This window comes from Emydura macquarii, unplaced genomic scaffold (genome assembly GCF_026122565.2).
Source record: "Emydura macquarii macquarii isolate MOO-44397 ecotype Brisbane River unplaced genomic scaffold, CSIRO-AGI_Emac_v2 contig_212, whole genome shotgun sequence".
In the NCBI taxonomy this organism is placed as follows: domain Eukaryota; kingdom Metazoa; phylum Chordata; order Testudines; family Chelidae; genus Emydura; species Emydura macquarii.
Window position 1 is genome coordinate 2,394,308 of NW_027130349.1, and position 14,359 is coordinate 2,408,666.

Consider the following 14,359-nt stretch of genomic DNA (forward strand, 5'->3'; position numbering starts at 1 on the left):
TGGTCCTGGGAACTTATTACAGTTTAATCAGTTTGTTCCAAAATCCTTGATTGACCTCAACCTTGAATAATTCCTCAGATTTGTCAATGGCCTGCCTAATTATATTTTTACACTTGACTTGCCAGAGTTTATTTTCCTTTCAATTTTCCTCAGTAGGATTTGACTTCCAGTTTTTAAAGGATATCTTTTTGTCTCTAAGCTCCTCTTTGACTTTTGTTTAGCCATGGTGTCATTTTTTCGGTCCTCTGATGGTTAATTTTTTTTATTGAGAGGGGTGTTCTAATATGTATAGTTATAGGCTCTATTTTGGTGTTTTTAAAAAGTTTCCTTGCAGTTTGCAGGCATTTCATTCTTGTGATTGTTTGTTTTTGTTTCCATTTAACTAGCCTCTTCAATTTTGTGTAGTTCCCCTATTTCAAACTAAATGCTTCTGTGGTGATTTTTTTAAATTATTATTTTCCTCTTACAAGGATGTTAAATTTAGGTACATTATGGTTGCCATTTCTGAGCAGTTCAACTGTATTCACTTCTTAGATCAGATCTAAGGACTAAGAATCGCCTCTCCACTTCTGGGTTCCAGGACAAGCTAAAGCAGTCATTAATGGTGTTTAGAAATTTTCTCTCTGCATCCCATCCTTAGGTGACATGTTCCCAATCAATATGGTGACAGTAGAAATCCACCACTATGATTAGGTTTTCTTTTTTTGTAGCCTCTCTAATCTTCCTGAGTATTTCACAATCACCGTCAGCATCCTGATCAGGTGGTCGGTAGTATATTCCTTCTGCTATCCTTTTATTACTCAAGCATGTGATTTCTATCCATAGAGATTCTGTGGTACTATTTTCTGATTTAAGATTTTTACTATATTTGACGCTATGCTTTCTCTCTCATATATTGCCACTCCCCCACCAGCACGACAGGTACTTTCTCATTCCTATATATTTTGTACCCTGGTATTACTATGTCCCATTGATTATCATCATTCCACCAAGTTTCTGTGATGCTTATAATATTAGTATCCTCATTTAATACTAAGCTCTCAGGTTGACCCATCTTAGTATTTAGACTTCTTGCATTTATATACAAGCACTTTTAAAAATTGTCGATATTTAGTTGTCTGCCTTCATGTGATATAACTGAATGGGACTCCTTTTCATTTGACTGTTTCTCTTGAGATCCTAGCTGTACTTCTATCCTCTTCTCTTTACCAGTACACAGAGTATCCCCTTAAATGAATCTTCCCCTACGGGATGTGTCTGTCCAAATCACGTGCTCCTCTGCACCTCTTGACTTTCCCCCAGCCCTTAGTTTAAAAACTCCTCTATGACCTTTTTAATGTTATATATTGGTGTTGGTCCTCCTTTCTCAAAAGGTTTCACAGTTCCTAACAAACCTAAGTCCTTCTTAAGAATACCATTGTCTCATCCACGCATGAGAAGCATGTGTACCAACCAAGGAGCAACACGAGGCCTCTCTCATACTGCTAAGCCTGCAAAGCCCCACTTCTCAAGCCACCCCTACCCTATACTTAGAGTCAGATCACATGAAGTGATAGACTCACTCTGACTGCGCATGATTGAAAGGTGCAAGTCTACTGGCAGGACAGCAACAACACTTCCATTTAGAGTGGAGAGTGTGTAGATTGAAAGATGGGGCAAAGAGAGGCTATGTGATGATAAAAAAACAAAATCATAAAATACGAAAATAGGAAACTGAGGGGGAAGGAAAAAGTATGAGACCAAAGGACGAGAAGAGCAAAAAATAAAATAGTACTCGGAGCCTGAATATATAGAGATGAGAGAAAATACAGTGAAGGAACTGGAACTAGAATTAAATAGCAGAGGGCACAGACACTTACTCTCTCCTTCACCCTGGGCTTTTGTATTTGGGGGCATGAAGGAGCTGTCATTTGCATTTTCTAGGGATAAGTAAAAAGAAACAGAAAGCATTGGTTGTTTTCCTTTTATAATTTAATATGTAATTATTTTTATTGCTATTAAACTGCCTTCTAACTTCTACAGTGTGGTGACAAATAGTAACATCTCAAGTTTCTTTAGCCACACAAAATTGCCTTAGAAAAGAAGCCATTATTCTAAAATGTATTGAAGACAAAGAAATGTCCATTCCTAGTGTCTAAACTCTGAAGCTGGTCTATTTTCTGCTGGCAATGTGTAAGGCTACCCTTTCCCCTCAGTCTCCTGGTCTAACTGTTCAACAGATATTCTTTAATTACCAAATTGGATTTTAGCTTTTGTAGTGAATTGATGCATTGTGGGTACGTGAGATTAGTGTTTAATCCTGCTTTTTATTACTGTCTAGAATTGTATACTTGAGAAAGTATTGCAGGTGTATTGCACACTCTAGAGTACAAAAATGATAGTTATTACTGAGTTTTCTTCCAACTAGCACCATTTAGAAAAAATTCCAGCAGAGCTCTGCAGTGGTGTATATGGTCATATTTACCAACAGTGTGTTAAATAATGTGAACTGATGGACTGCAATCTCTAAATATGTATATATTTTAAAACTAATGTAATTGTCTAATTATAAACATTTTCCCTCTTCACCCCAAGATGTTTACTCTCTTCTATTGTATTCGATTTTTTTCTGAAATGAAGACAAAAGGGATGTCAGAGCTCAGAAAGATTTTGTGTTAGTGAGTGGTAGGGAAAAGAATTGAAAAGGATCAGTGAATCAGATGTAATTTGGGCTCTGTTTGAGATACCAAATCTGTGTTTTGCTGACGGCCAGTATTCCTGTTTTGAAAAGCTGCATAGGCATTTCTATCAAACAGAAAGAACTTTATCCCTATTTTCATTCTGGCATGCCGATTATGACTTTGTTCAGCAAGCAAAGAGGATTATGGGAAATGGAAAGTAAGTGACATGTTCTATTAAAGAACGGTGCAAGTCTTTCACTGTGAATTTAAGGATTGAACGATCTTGTGATAGTATTTTCTTTCCCAGGTAACTTTAAAAATAAAGGAGGAAACAAAGTAGCATTGAATGTAAAAATTTGATTTTAAAAAGTGATAAGTCATGCTTTAGCTTCAATATTTCTCATTTACGTTTTGCAACACAAATATTCAGTACAGCTGAAAGTGTATTTTTTTAAATTAAAATTAAAAACTGCACAGAGAATAAGAAAAATAAAGGTGAAACTTCTCTCTGTCTCTCTCCCTCTCTCTACATAGATACCCAGATTGTGTTGCAAGTTCATTATTTTAGAATAACCATATACCACGATGCCTGGTGCAGTGCCATCAACTGTGGGCACTCTGGCTGGCACAACAGTCCTTAGTATACTGTGCATGTTTGATGATGATGCATATACTGTTGTGCATAGAATTGTTACTTGGAAACAAATTAGCTCTTGTACTGAATGGAAAAAATTACAAAAACCGGCACAAAGTATTTTTGTCTGGAGATTGCCCTTAAAATTAATCCACAGTGTAAAAGTGAACAAATTTCACAGAGTAACACTTGTGTACTAGCAGTAGGTTTAAACTGATATGTACCTCAAGTTGTTTTTAAGCCTTTATTTTAGTACAGTTTTAACTAAAGGATTAGTGAACTGGGTAAGGGAACCTTACAGCATGGAGATGTGGAAAGCTGAGCTACTAAGGATCAGATTGTGAAACCCTTAAAATTGATGAGCAATAACTCAAATGAATGGTACAACTGATTTCAGTTTTATTGATTGTATGAATAACTACAAATCATTGTGAGTAATGGTTTCACAGTCCTGCCCTGAGTTTGCACATATTTGCAGAGCATTATGCGAGAATAGAGGGCTTGCAATCAAAGACCTACATATGGCCCTTAATAAGCAGCTGAACTTCCATTGTATCATATGTAGTGCATATGACCAATTGAAGTTAAGTACTACTCAACATAAGTAAAGGTGTTAGAATGGAGCACATAAGCTATGTCTACACAGAACTAGACACTCACAGTTGGCCTGTTCTAGCCAACTCGGGCTCATTCGGTTCAGGCTGCAGGGCAGTGTAGACTTCCGGGCTTGGGCTGGAGCCTGGGCTTTAGGACCCTTTTACATTTGCTTTTATCTTACAAGTGAATACACAAAATTTTTATAACTTCAATTACTGCAGCTCATCCTGTTGTCCAGAAACCAAACTTGTGTTTTCTGCTGTGTACATCATCGGTAATAAAGATTCTGAAATCTGACCTTAGCTGGAAGTGCTGTGTTTGATGCATAAGGCAGGCTAGAATATACTTCTTCACAACTACAATAATCCTACAATAATCTAACTTTATCTATTACATGAAAGTTACCTCTATTTGTACTGAGGGATGTCTCATGGGCATTTCTTGTATCAATCTGGAGTACCACGAGTTGAAATATGAGGGGTTCTAGTCACATGCATAAATTGGGAGTAATAGATCTTCTTACAAATAAAGCGGTAACTAGTCTTTGTGACAAAATACAATATTATAAAGCAATAGATTTTATTTTTTTTTTAAATATTTTTTCCAGTTTTCCTATCCACAAATGTAGGAAGGTCTACTAAATCGCCCTTTCTTTTTGGAAATGGTACAGTGTTCAGATGATAAAAATCTGTAGACTGTCAGAAATCTAGGCAGAGTGTTCCTAAATGTTTTTTTTATACTGTCAAAGGTAAAGAAAGGTGACTAGAACTGTGCAGACTAGGTAATTGATATGTAATTGTATCATGGTTACTTTTTTTGCTATTTGTTTGATTCACTGAGAAGTGATCCTAGGTGGATTAAATATATCTGGGTTTTCCATTTTATGACATATTTTGTTTGCTATTTTTGCGAAATACATGTTTAATAGCATTTGGAAATTATAATTACCAAAATAGCTACTATGTGGACATTAGCTCTGAGGACAACATTAGGCTAAGATAAGTAATATATTTTTCTGCAAATGAAAACAAACGTTGAACTATATTACTGCCTTTAGACAGCAGGCATTTTAAAGCTGAAAAATCCAAATGGCAAAGTAACCCTGACTGTCTTGGGATGAACACAAATAAATGAAGTTATATATTAATGTTTTGTTTGAAAGTATATTTATGATGATAGCAACATAGCCCATTTCTTGTACTCTTTTGCTCAATCCTTAGTTAAAACTCCCATTGATTTCAATGGGAATTTTGCCTGAGAGAGGATCGCAGGAGCAGGCTGTCAAATTGCAAACCAAAATGTTAATGGAGCAGCTGAAAGTATATTTCAATTAACTAGCATTATTCCTTATACAATTAAAGGTTACTAGTAAGGTACATGAGAGTAGAGATGTATTTTACAGATATTATGAATCATTCATTTCATTAGACAGGAGCGTGTGAATGGTTTAGTTCTCTAGTGAGTAATACCTTAAATGAAATTGCATGTTTAGTAGTACTTCAGGTTTTGTACACTACACATTAAGACATGTTTTTGTTAATTGCATACAAGAAAATTTAATTTGAGAGCTTTATTTAATACCATGGAGATGCAGGAATTCAGCTTATCTTTTTGTGATTGCAGAGGTTCAATTTTTTCCCTTTTAGGCAACAAATATATTTGTTTTGGTTGTCATACAATAAAAAGCAATCCCCAATTAAAAGATTTTATTTACTGTCTAAGTTCAAAACTGTCAGATTGTCTACATTTTAAAATACTTCACATTTAACAGTAAAACAATAACAATTCAAATAACAATAACATAAATATAAATTTTGCTCTGGGATTAAGGCCTATATCCTGCAAATACTTACGCACAGGAGTAACTTGAAACTCATGAGTAGTCCCATTCACGTCAATGGAAATATTCACATAATTAAAGTTAAGTATGTGTGTAAGTGTTGGTAGGATTGTGGTCTAAGACTTTTTGAAAATTAAATTTCAGTCTTTCATAATTAATTAATCTGCTTCTTATAATTTGCAGAGATTTATGTTTGATTATTTATGTGGATACCATTAATAAAGAATTCAAAAAGACTATGTAAACATCTGTTATTTTTGTTGGCATTGAAACGACAATGTGCTGTAAAAACGTAGCTGATAAATCTTTTAAAAGTGAAAATATGCATTATGGGTTTTTTTAAAATTACATTGTTTTGGAAATATGCATCCCTTTCAAGGTGTTCAAAACATGATTAATACCAGCAATGTCTATTCTCAATGAAAAATGTTTTTTTACTACTTCTACAAAATCCTCACTATTAAGTATCATTGAAAACAAATAATTATGATTCCATCATTGTTGATACCAGTTGAGCACTGAAAAATGAAGCAAACTAAACTGAATCAAATTTACAAGACTGATAGTCATGCATTAGAGGAAAAGGTAGCTAGTGCTCAAACGGTATTCTGTCAAGGTAATTTAATTATGAATAGTTATACTTCTGTGTAATTTGTTAATGTGTGCTCTTTTCAAGAGAATAATTCTGCCAGGGAACTGATAATTTTATATATTTTTCGCAAGGTGCTGTCAAAAGACAAGGGTTTTCATTGAATTTCATAACATATAGTTGCCTGGAGGAAGAATATCAATGAAGGTTGTAGCAGCTTACTTATTTATTTATTTTTTTAAGTTATTAAAACCTATTTGAGAAAAGGTAGGGAAAAAATCCTTCAATTTCTCATGAATTTTGGTATATAAAATTGGATGCATCAAATCAATGAAAAATGCTTTTAAAATATTATTTTTTCATATAATTGATACCTTAATAGTTCATTTGACCCATACTCATTGCAGTGTTCAAGTTTTACTTTTAAAAAAGAAAAAAAATCAAGTTACAATTTACGTTTCCCCACTCCCCCACCCCCCAACTCTCACTCATGCCCCTAAGATCCACCGATGAATCTCATTATTCCCTTTCCCTTGCAATAGGAAACCCATGTTAAGTAGCGAGTCCATGGAGTAGCCACAGCTGGTGGGGGAAGGCTGACAAAGACTCATGGGTCATGTTGTGCATGGTTCTGACTCCTTGCTGATCCTTTCAAACTTGCTGTTTTTAATGAAGTGTCTTACATAGCTTCCTCCATACTGTGAGAGCTGCATCTTCATTGGAGCAGAGCCAGCATGAAGATGTGTTCTTAGGTTCCCTAGCTTCTGTCCCATTCTGTTTTGATTGCTCACTTTTGAAATGGTTTTTTAAAAAAAAATTGAGAAGATCTTCACAAAGTTTTACTTTCCATAGAGCCCTACAGATGAACTGATTATTTGTAAATTGGATTCACAACTACTCTTAATGGCATTGTCTAGAGCTGAATGTTGATTATTGTTATCTTAGTTTATTTGAATGCCGTTTTGAGGATATTGCAATAGATTACAAAATAATTAAGACGACTCATTCTGGGCACTTTTATTCTTACATTTCTATAGTTAATAGAGTCTAGTGTGGGGTTGTATTCTGGTTAGAAGGTCAGAACACAGAAGCATGTTTAATTAGGACTATAATGATTTCTTTATAATGACAGAGTTGCTGTAGCCAATTATTTTGTTTGATTTAGAATACATGTATTTCTTTGGCCAGCTGTTGCAATTCAGAATATGACCTTGCCTTGGTAAATTGGGGTAAGTAACGAAGTAGTATGGTTAAGGGAATAGGAAGTTACTAGCTTGGCTCAAATCCTGGAAGGGAATCCTCCATATGTGGCTTTCCTCCCTCCCATGCAGAATGGGGGCTGTGTTGCCCTATGACACTCCCCCTTCCAGCTCTAGACCTGGCAGAGCCCTTTTCATAAATCTGTGGATCCATGTTGGGGAAGGGAATGGCTGTATTTTATGAGGTAGGTGGGACCCAGGGAACTTGCCTAGAAAAAATTAGTGGAGCCCAAAGATGTGTGAAATTTTTGGTGGCGCACCCACACAAACAGCATGGGATCTGTGTTGTAGCATTGTCAGGGAGCCAGGCAGGGATAACGGGCCAGAACTACTGCAGAACTAGGGCAAACTAGTTCAGGGCTTCTGCACGAATGGCCTTGTCCTTCCCCAGATTCTGAGAGATCTGCCAGGTTCGATGGACATTCATGTGCCTTTTTCCTTGGAGGAAATAAACTTTGCCCCCTAATGGAATGATATGGTGGGAACTTGATATATTTCTCAATGAAATTTTTTTCTTCCCGCAGAACAATACAAGCAGGTTTTACTGCTGGAAAGGGTTATCAAGTCCTGTTTTACATCACAGCTCACTGCCTGTTCTTGATTAATTTTCCTTCAAAAAGCTGACTTTTTAACATTTCCATTGAATGTTGCTGAATTTTTGAAAAAAGAAATAAAGTTCTATTTATATATATAATTTTCTAGTCGTCGAAGGGAGATGTGTGAGACCCTGGATAACACAAAAGGATTTGTGAGGAAACTAATTTTATCTGTCATTTGAACATCAGTCCCAGTCCTTGGATTCAAGTACCAAAAATTGTAATCTCTCTTCTCCCTATCTTCTTATAACTATAGCATTAAAAAAAAAAAAAAAAGCATATGATTTGTAGCATTTAGCAGGGATTTGTCTTGAGGGGAACCTTTAGATTTATGGAGACTTATAGTTTCTGCATCATTCAGTTCAGTGTAAAAGTCCAGTCACTGAAATGAGGCTCCAGGATAGGATTCATCTTCGGTATCTATTTCAGCCCAGCCTTCATATTAATGTTTTGCACTTCTGTTGCTCATACAATCTAAAGGTCTTAACATGCTCTGAAAACATTAAAGGAAGATCATCAATTTTACAGCCACATTTTCATCTGATATTTATTTTTTACCTACTATTGTTACAAGTAACACTGAAGATAACTAGAAATGAAGGGAATTGGAGAGAAAAAAAATCTGTTTTCAGTTGTACTTTGTGCATTTTACAGTACTGTGTATATATTCTGCTTCACTAACTGTTTCACTGTGGATCTTTCACATAGCAAAAGAGGAGAGGAAAACATTTGTAAATAGGCAAATATTTTTAAATAGAAAAATATGATTATTAAAGGGGGCTAATAGTCAACTGCTTTTAATCTACTTTTTTAAATTGACTGGATTTCCAGTGAATTGCATCCCTTTAAGACTCGCAGCATTCCCGTGGATGTACGCGTGTATTATTATTCCCCGTTTACAAATGGGGAAACTGAGGCACAGGGCTGTCCACAGTAATACAGCATGTCAGTGGCAGAGACAGGAATAGAAAGTACGTTTAACTCCCAGGGTTGTGTGCTGACCTCTAGGCTGCTACATCACTATCATTAGCACTGGAGGTGCTGAAATCTAAACCAAGTTTGTGATAATGATTGCCACGAACTAGAAATGGCCAGGGCATTATTTTAGTTCATGCTAGCAATTTGACTACTTTCTCTCCGCTCAGTCCTTTTCACTAGTTCAATAGTTCATAATGGGAATAAGACAGTTTCAATTTTCAAAATGCATGTTCTTTTGTGCTCTTGTTTTTCTCATTCTCTGCAGAAAGTCTAATGGGGTCACAGTGAAATCTAATTCTGGATATGAAAAAACTATCCTTTTTTAAAAAGTTTTGAATATGAAAAACTTCCTTTGATAGGAGTTCATCTGTGTCACTTAGAAGAGCTCCACATTTTCTTCAGTTTAATAGTCTAATGCCTTTGCCCCTTGAGTTCAGCTACCATATATATATATATATATTTATTAATGAGAGTAATTCCAGTCAAGGTCAAAGAGGCTGGGACTGTATTTGGAACTAATCAGTTCTGCCCCTTTGTGTGGGATGTGGTAGTTGTGGAGGACAAGGCCTCTGCAGTGGAAAATAGGCAATCTGACAGAGAAATAAAACTTGGTCTTCCCTCTCTGAAGGATGCCACTATTTTATGGGCTGACCCATAAAATATGTTTTTTAATTCCTAAATAATGTGTGCACTTAAAATGATAAAATGGCAGTGAGTTTTTGTCTGCAGAGAATGGGGCTTTTTTGTTCTTGACAATGCTAGCTGATGGTTGAGTTTAAGCAGGCTCTGTCTTTTAGAGTTCTTACATTCCCAATTGTTTTTGTGTTTTACAGTGAGGTTTAGAAGCTGTGACGAAAAGAGAAAAGTACAGTTTGGAAGCAGCAAGGCAGCAGATTTTAGAGTAGGTGAAGATGGTGTGGTATATGCAGCCAGAAGCTTTCAGCTTTCTACAAATCCCACAGAATTCATTGTATACGCTCAAGACAAGGAAACCCAGCAACAGTGGCAAGTGGTGGTGAAGCTGAGCATCCAGCCAACGTTTGCAGAGCACTCAGAGAAGGTAAAATATTTGCCTTTGGAAATGTCTCTGAAAATAGGTTTTAGACACCTCCACATCTAACTTACTGCTAATGGGTAACTAGTGCAAAAATAAGTGTACAGCTGTAATCTTTAAAAATAATGTTCCATAATCTATCACAAGGGTAGTCAATTATTTTTTGTCAAGGTCCAAATTTCTTGGTCAAGGTCCAGACTGTAGAGAAAATAATAATAATAATGATATAAATAAATAAATACAATAAATCTAGGGTCCATTCAAAAGTGTCTGGTGGTCTGGATTTAGTCCACGGTCTGCCTATTGACAACCCCTGATGTATTATTTTGTAGTCCTCCTAAAGTCATGGAAACCCATATCAGTTTCAATATCCAGAAATCATTTGTATTTGAACGTTTTGTTTGTACGGTTTGAGATTTGTATCTGAATTTAAATTGTAAGTAGTCATTTCTTTATTTTGAATTGCTTGAAAGCATTACAGTATTTATTCCAGCAGTTACATTTAACCGCAAAATAAACAATTCTCTGCTAGAATTCCATCCATCAAGATTATATTGGAACTGGAGATTTACAGCAGTAGCAGGAAAGCATTCCTGCCATAGGGTTTTGGGTTTGTATTGTCCCTTAATAATCAAATTGGAGACTGTAAATTGTTTGATTCTAGCTCTACTTTTAGGGAAGATAGTCTCCCTCTGGTGGAAACCAATATAAGCCAAAACGAAGTAACATAATTTTATATTGGTAGGTTCAATTTTAACCTAATAATCTCACTGTAGTAAAATATTATGTGATAATTATACTACACTCACCCCCTTATGCTACTGCCTACTTCTTTACTTTCTTTTACAAAACATCTTTTAAAAAATTAAATATTCTTCATAGATTGATATAGCCATAATAAAATAAGAGTTACATATCAAAGCTTTAAGCCTCTATTTCAAAATAGATTGCATTTAGTTATGCTAGATGTTTTTGTAAAAATAAGCTGCTGTTCTGGGTTTTTTAGGATATATAAGGCCAAGCTTTAAGAAAGAGGCATGCAGTGGTTCACATTAAATAAGCACACAAGAAACTGTGTATTCAAGGGGAGACCTTGTTCCTTTCAGAGGATGTCTTTTCTGTGAAGAAAGTAGTATTCTTAGGTTTGATTTGCTAACATGCGTTAGGTAACTCAGTTTAAAATAACAGTGAAGACAAGACAACTCCGCTTTTAACATGGGTTCTCAACTCAAGTTAAAGCCTCTAAGGTAGCCTGGGCTCAAAATCCAGCTCTTAATCAGGGTTACAAGCCAAGCTGCTGTGTCATCACTGCTATGTTACTGCAAGTTACCTAACCTAACTTAAGAAGTCACATTTTTGCAGTGAAGACAAACTCTTTGGGCCCAGTTTTGTTACTCTCAGTCACACGACTCACCTAGTACCTTACATGGTGAGGGTACATCTACACTGCAAAGAGAAACCCGCTGCACCAAGTCTGAGTCCAGGTCAGTGGAGTTGGGCTTGGGAAGCCAGGCTAAAAATAGCAGTGTCGGGGCTTGGATTACAGCCTGGACTCTGAGATGCTCTGCCCCCACTGGGTTTCAGACACTGGGCTCCAACCCAAAGCCCAAATGTCTACACAGCACTTTTTAGCCCCACAGCCCAAACCCTGCAAGCCCAAGTCAATTGACCCTGGCGCTAACACTCGGCACCATTGTTTTTTTTCTTTGCAGTGCAGACATACCCTGGGTAGTCTCAGGGGCTATTCACTTATAAGGCACTATTCATAGGGAGTGAGGATAGCAGAAACTGGCCCTGAGGTTACGCCTGCGTTTTTCAGCTCCCAACATATTTAGTTGATTAAAAATAAGTTCCCCCCTCCCCCCCCCCAAAAAAAAAGTAACAGAAGAATGTACTTTGGGTTTTTTTCCCTATCCAATATGTCTGTATGAACATGGTCATCAAGAGCTAAAAGACTGCAGCTGTAGAGAGGAATAGAAAGGCAGTGTTGACATCCATCAGAGATTAATGCCCACTGTGCAAAGTGGGTCATCTACAACATCCATCATAGGTGACATAGGTTTAAAATAATCACAGCATTAATTCTATGGGATTTAATAAGGTCATAAATATTTCAGACATTCCTTGCCAGTATGTATTAAACTTCTCTTGGAACTCAAATTATATTTTAGCACACCCAGATCTATATTTAATATACAGCAGTACATTACCTGAACTGTAGTTCCAGCTAATTCTGCACAATATTAACTACTATCCACCTGGAATATAGAAAATACAAAGTAGTTTACCCAGCATGTAATAAATTGCTTATAATTCCATTTTCCCTCCAATGGCATGCTGAAAAATAAAGGAATTGCTAATATTTTGTAGGAAAAATATAATAATATTGCTTATTTCCATATCCTACTGTGAATCCAATAAACAGCTTCGTAAACATGGAATGAAGAGTGCCTCTCAGGCAGTTATGTAATGGAATGAAAACCATTCTTCAATATTCACATTTTTACCAATTCACATTCTAATGTCTGTTTTAAGGACCAAAAGAAAATTGAAGAAATAGTATTTCCACGGCAACAATATAAGCATAGCAGTCATCTGCAAAGACAGAAGAGAGACTGGGTCATCCCTCCAATCAATTTACCAGAAAACTCTAGAGGGCCTTTTCCTCAGGAATTAGTTAGGGTAAGGCAATTAACAACTAAGATGGTAGAGGTGTGATTTCAGAATTCCTTGGAAGTGAACATCTGTTGTCATTGATAGTCTTTCTGTTTATCAAAGATTTAAGGACCAAATTCTCTTGTTACATCTATATTTAAGACCAAATTATGTGGTTTGACTAGCTCTTTGTTCTTCTTACATTGCATAAAGTGAATTTAAATTAGATAGCAATTGCCCTGAAGCTGGAGGAACCTTTGCTGGTGCAAAAGATGGCAATTGTAGCTCAACTAGAGCTGCTGCTTCCTGCACTGGAACCTCCCCTGTGTGTGTGTGTGTGTGTGTGTGTGTGTGTGTGTGTGTGTGTGTGTGTGTGTGTGTGTGTGTGTGTGTGTGTGTGTGTGTGTGTGTGTGTGTGTGTGTGGAGGTGGAGGTGGGAAACAGATAAGTAACAAAGGAGGGGAAGGGATGTGGCTGAGTGAAGCTACACTGCATCCTGTGCAGGAATGCAAAGCAAGTATCACCAGGTATTCCTGCATAAGAGGCAGAGGGGAGGTGTTGTGTGGATGGGGTAACAGGCATGGACATGGTTCTGCCCTGTCTTTTCACTTGCAAGTGACATTCCAAAAGGTGTAGCAAAGGCTACCAGTGAACATGCTGTACAATCAATTTTAACTTTGTTAGCCAAGACCTCCATTCAAAGTTCAGTATTTCCCCTGCAATAACCATGAGATCACATGCGTGTAATGGTTGCAATGCTACCAAGTACGATGAAAGAAATGCAGAATGCTGAACATGGGTCTTGAAAGGTAAATGAAAGAGACTGATTTTTTCACACATCTGACAGTATATTTTAATGTTCACAAATATTGTGTACTGTTTTGGGATTGAAGCAAGTGATTTAAGGATAAGAGTATTTAATTGCTGTTTAGTAATATAATTCATCCCATTGGAAAAATTCAGGGACTGTTTTCTGACAAAGTATTATAAAATTGAAATGGCCAAGCATTGTTTTAGTGTTCATGCCTCCTCCATTATTCTCTTGTAAATACAATTTCACCCTAAATGTTAAAAATGAATGCCAATCTATTGTTCCTTCACTTTCAGTTCCAATTTCTTGTTCTGTTTAACTAACATAAACCTCATCTTCTTGACACTTAGATTAGGTCGGATCGTGATAAAAGTCTTTCACTGAGGTACAGTGTTACTGGGCCAGGAGCTGACCAACCTCCAACTGGAATCTTCATCATCAATCCCATCTCAGGTCAACTGTCAGTGACGAAACCTTTAGATCGGGAGCAGATAGCTTCATTTCATGTAAGATTTTAATTTTTCATTAACCGAGATTGTCAAATCAAAGATTAACATCTGCTTCAAATTTGATTTGTAAATCTGGCACTGCTTTCTGCAAAATGTGATTTAAAGAGTTTATATTGGATTGGTATTTGTTTATTCTACTTAGTATACATAATACAGGGAACTCCTAGCATGTTTAAA

The 14,359-nt window shown here is 36.4% G+C and overlaps 1 protein-coding gene across 3 annotated transcripts in view; it reads left to right on the plus strand.

The window, feature by feature from the left end:
* CDH2 (cadherin 2) overlaps positions 1-14,359 on the plus strand; it is a 162,342-nt gene that overhangs the window by 101,878 nt on the left and 46,105 nt on the right. For all 3 annotated transcript variants that reach the window (XM_067546279.1, XM_067546288.1, XM_067546299.1), the window contains 3 exons: positions 9,987-10,213; positions 12,743-12,889; positions 14,024-14,179. In XM_067546279.1, the coding sequence (XP_067402380.1) occupies positions 9,987-10,213; positions 12,743-12,889; positions 14,024-14,179 (530 nt within the window). The remainder of the gene's footprint in view (positions 1-9,986; positions 10,214-12,742; positions 12,890-14,023; positions 14,180-14,359) is intronic.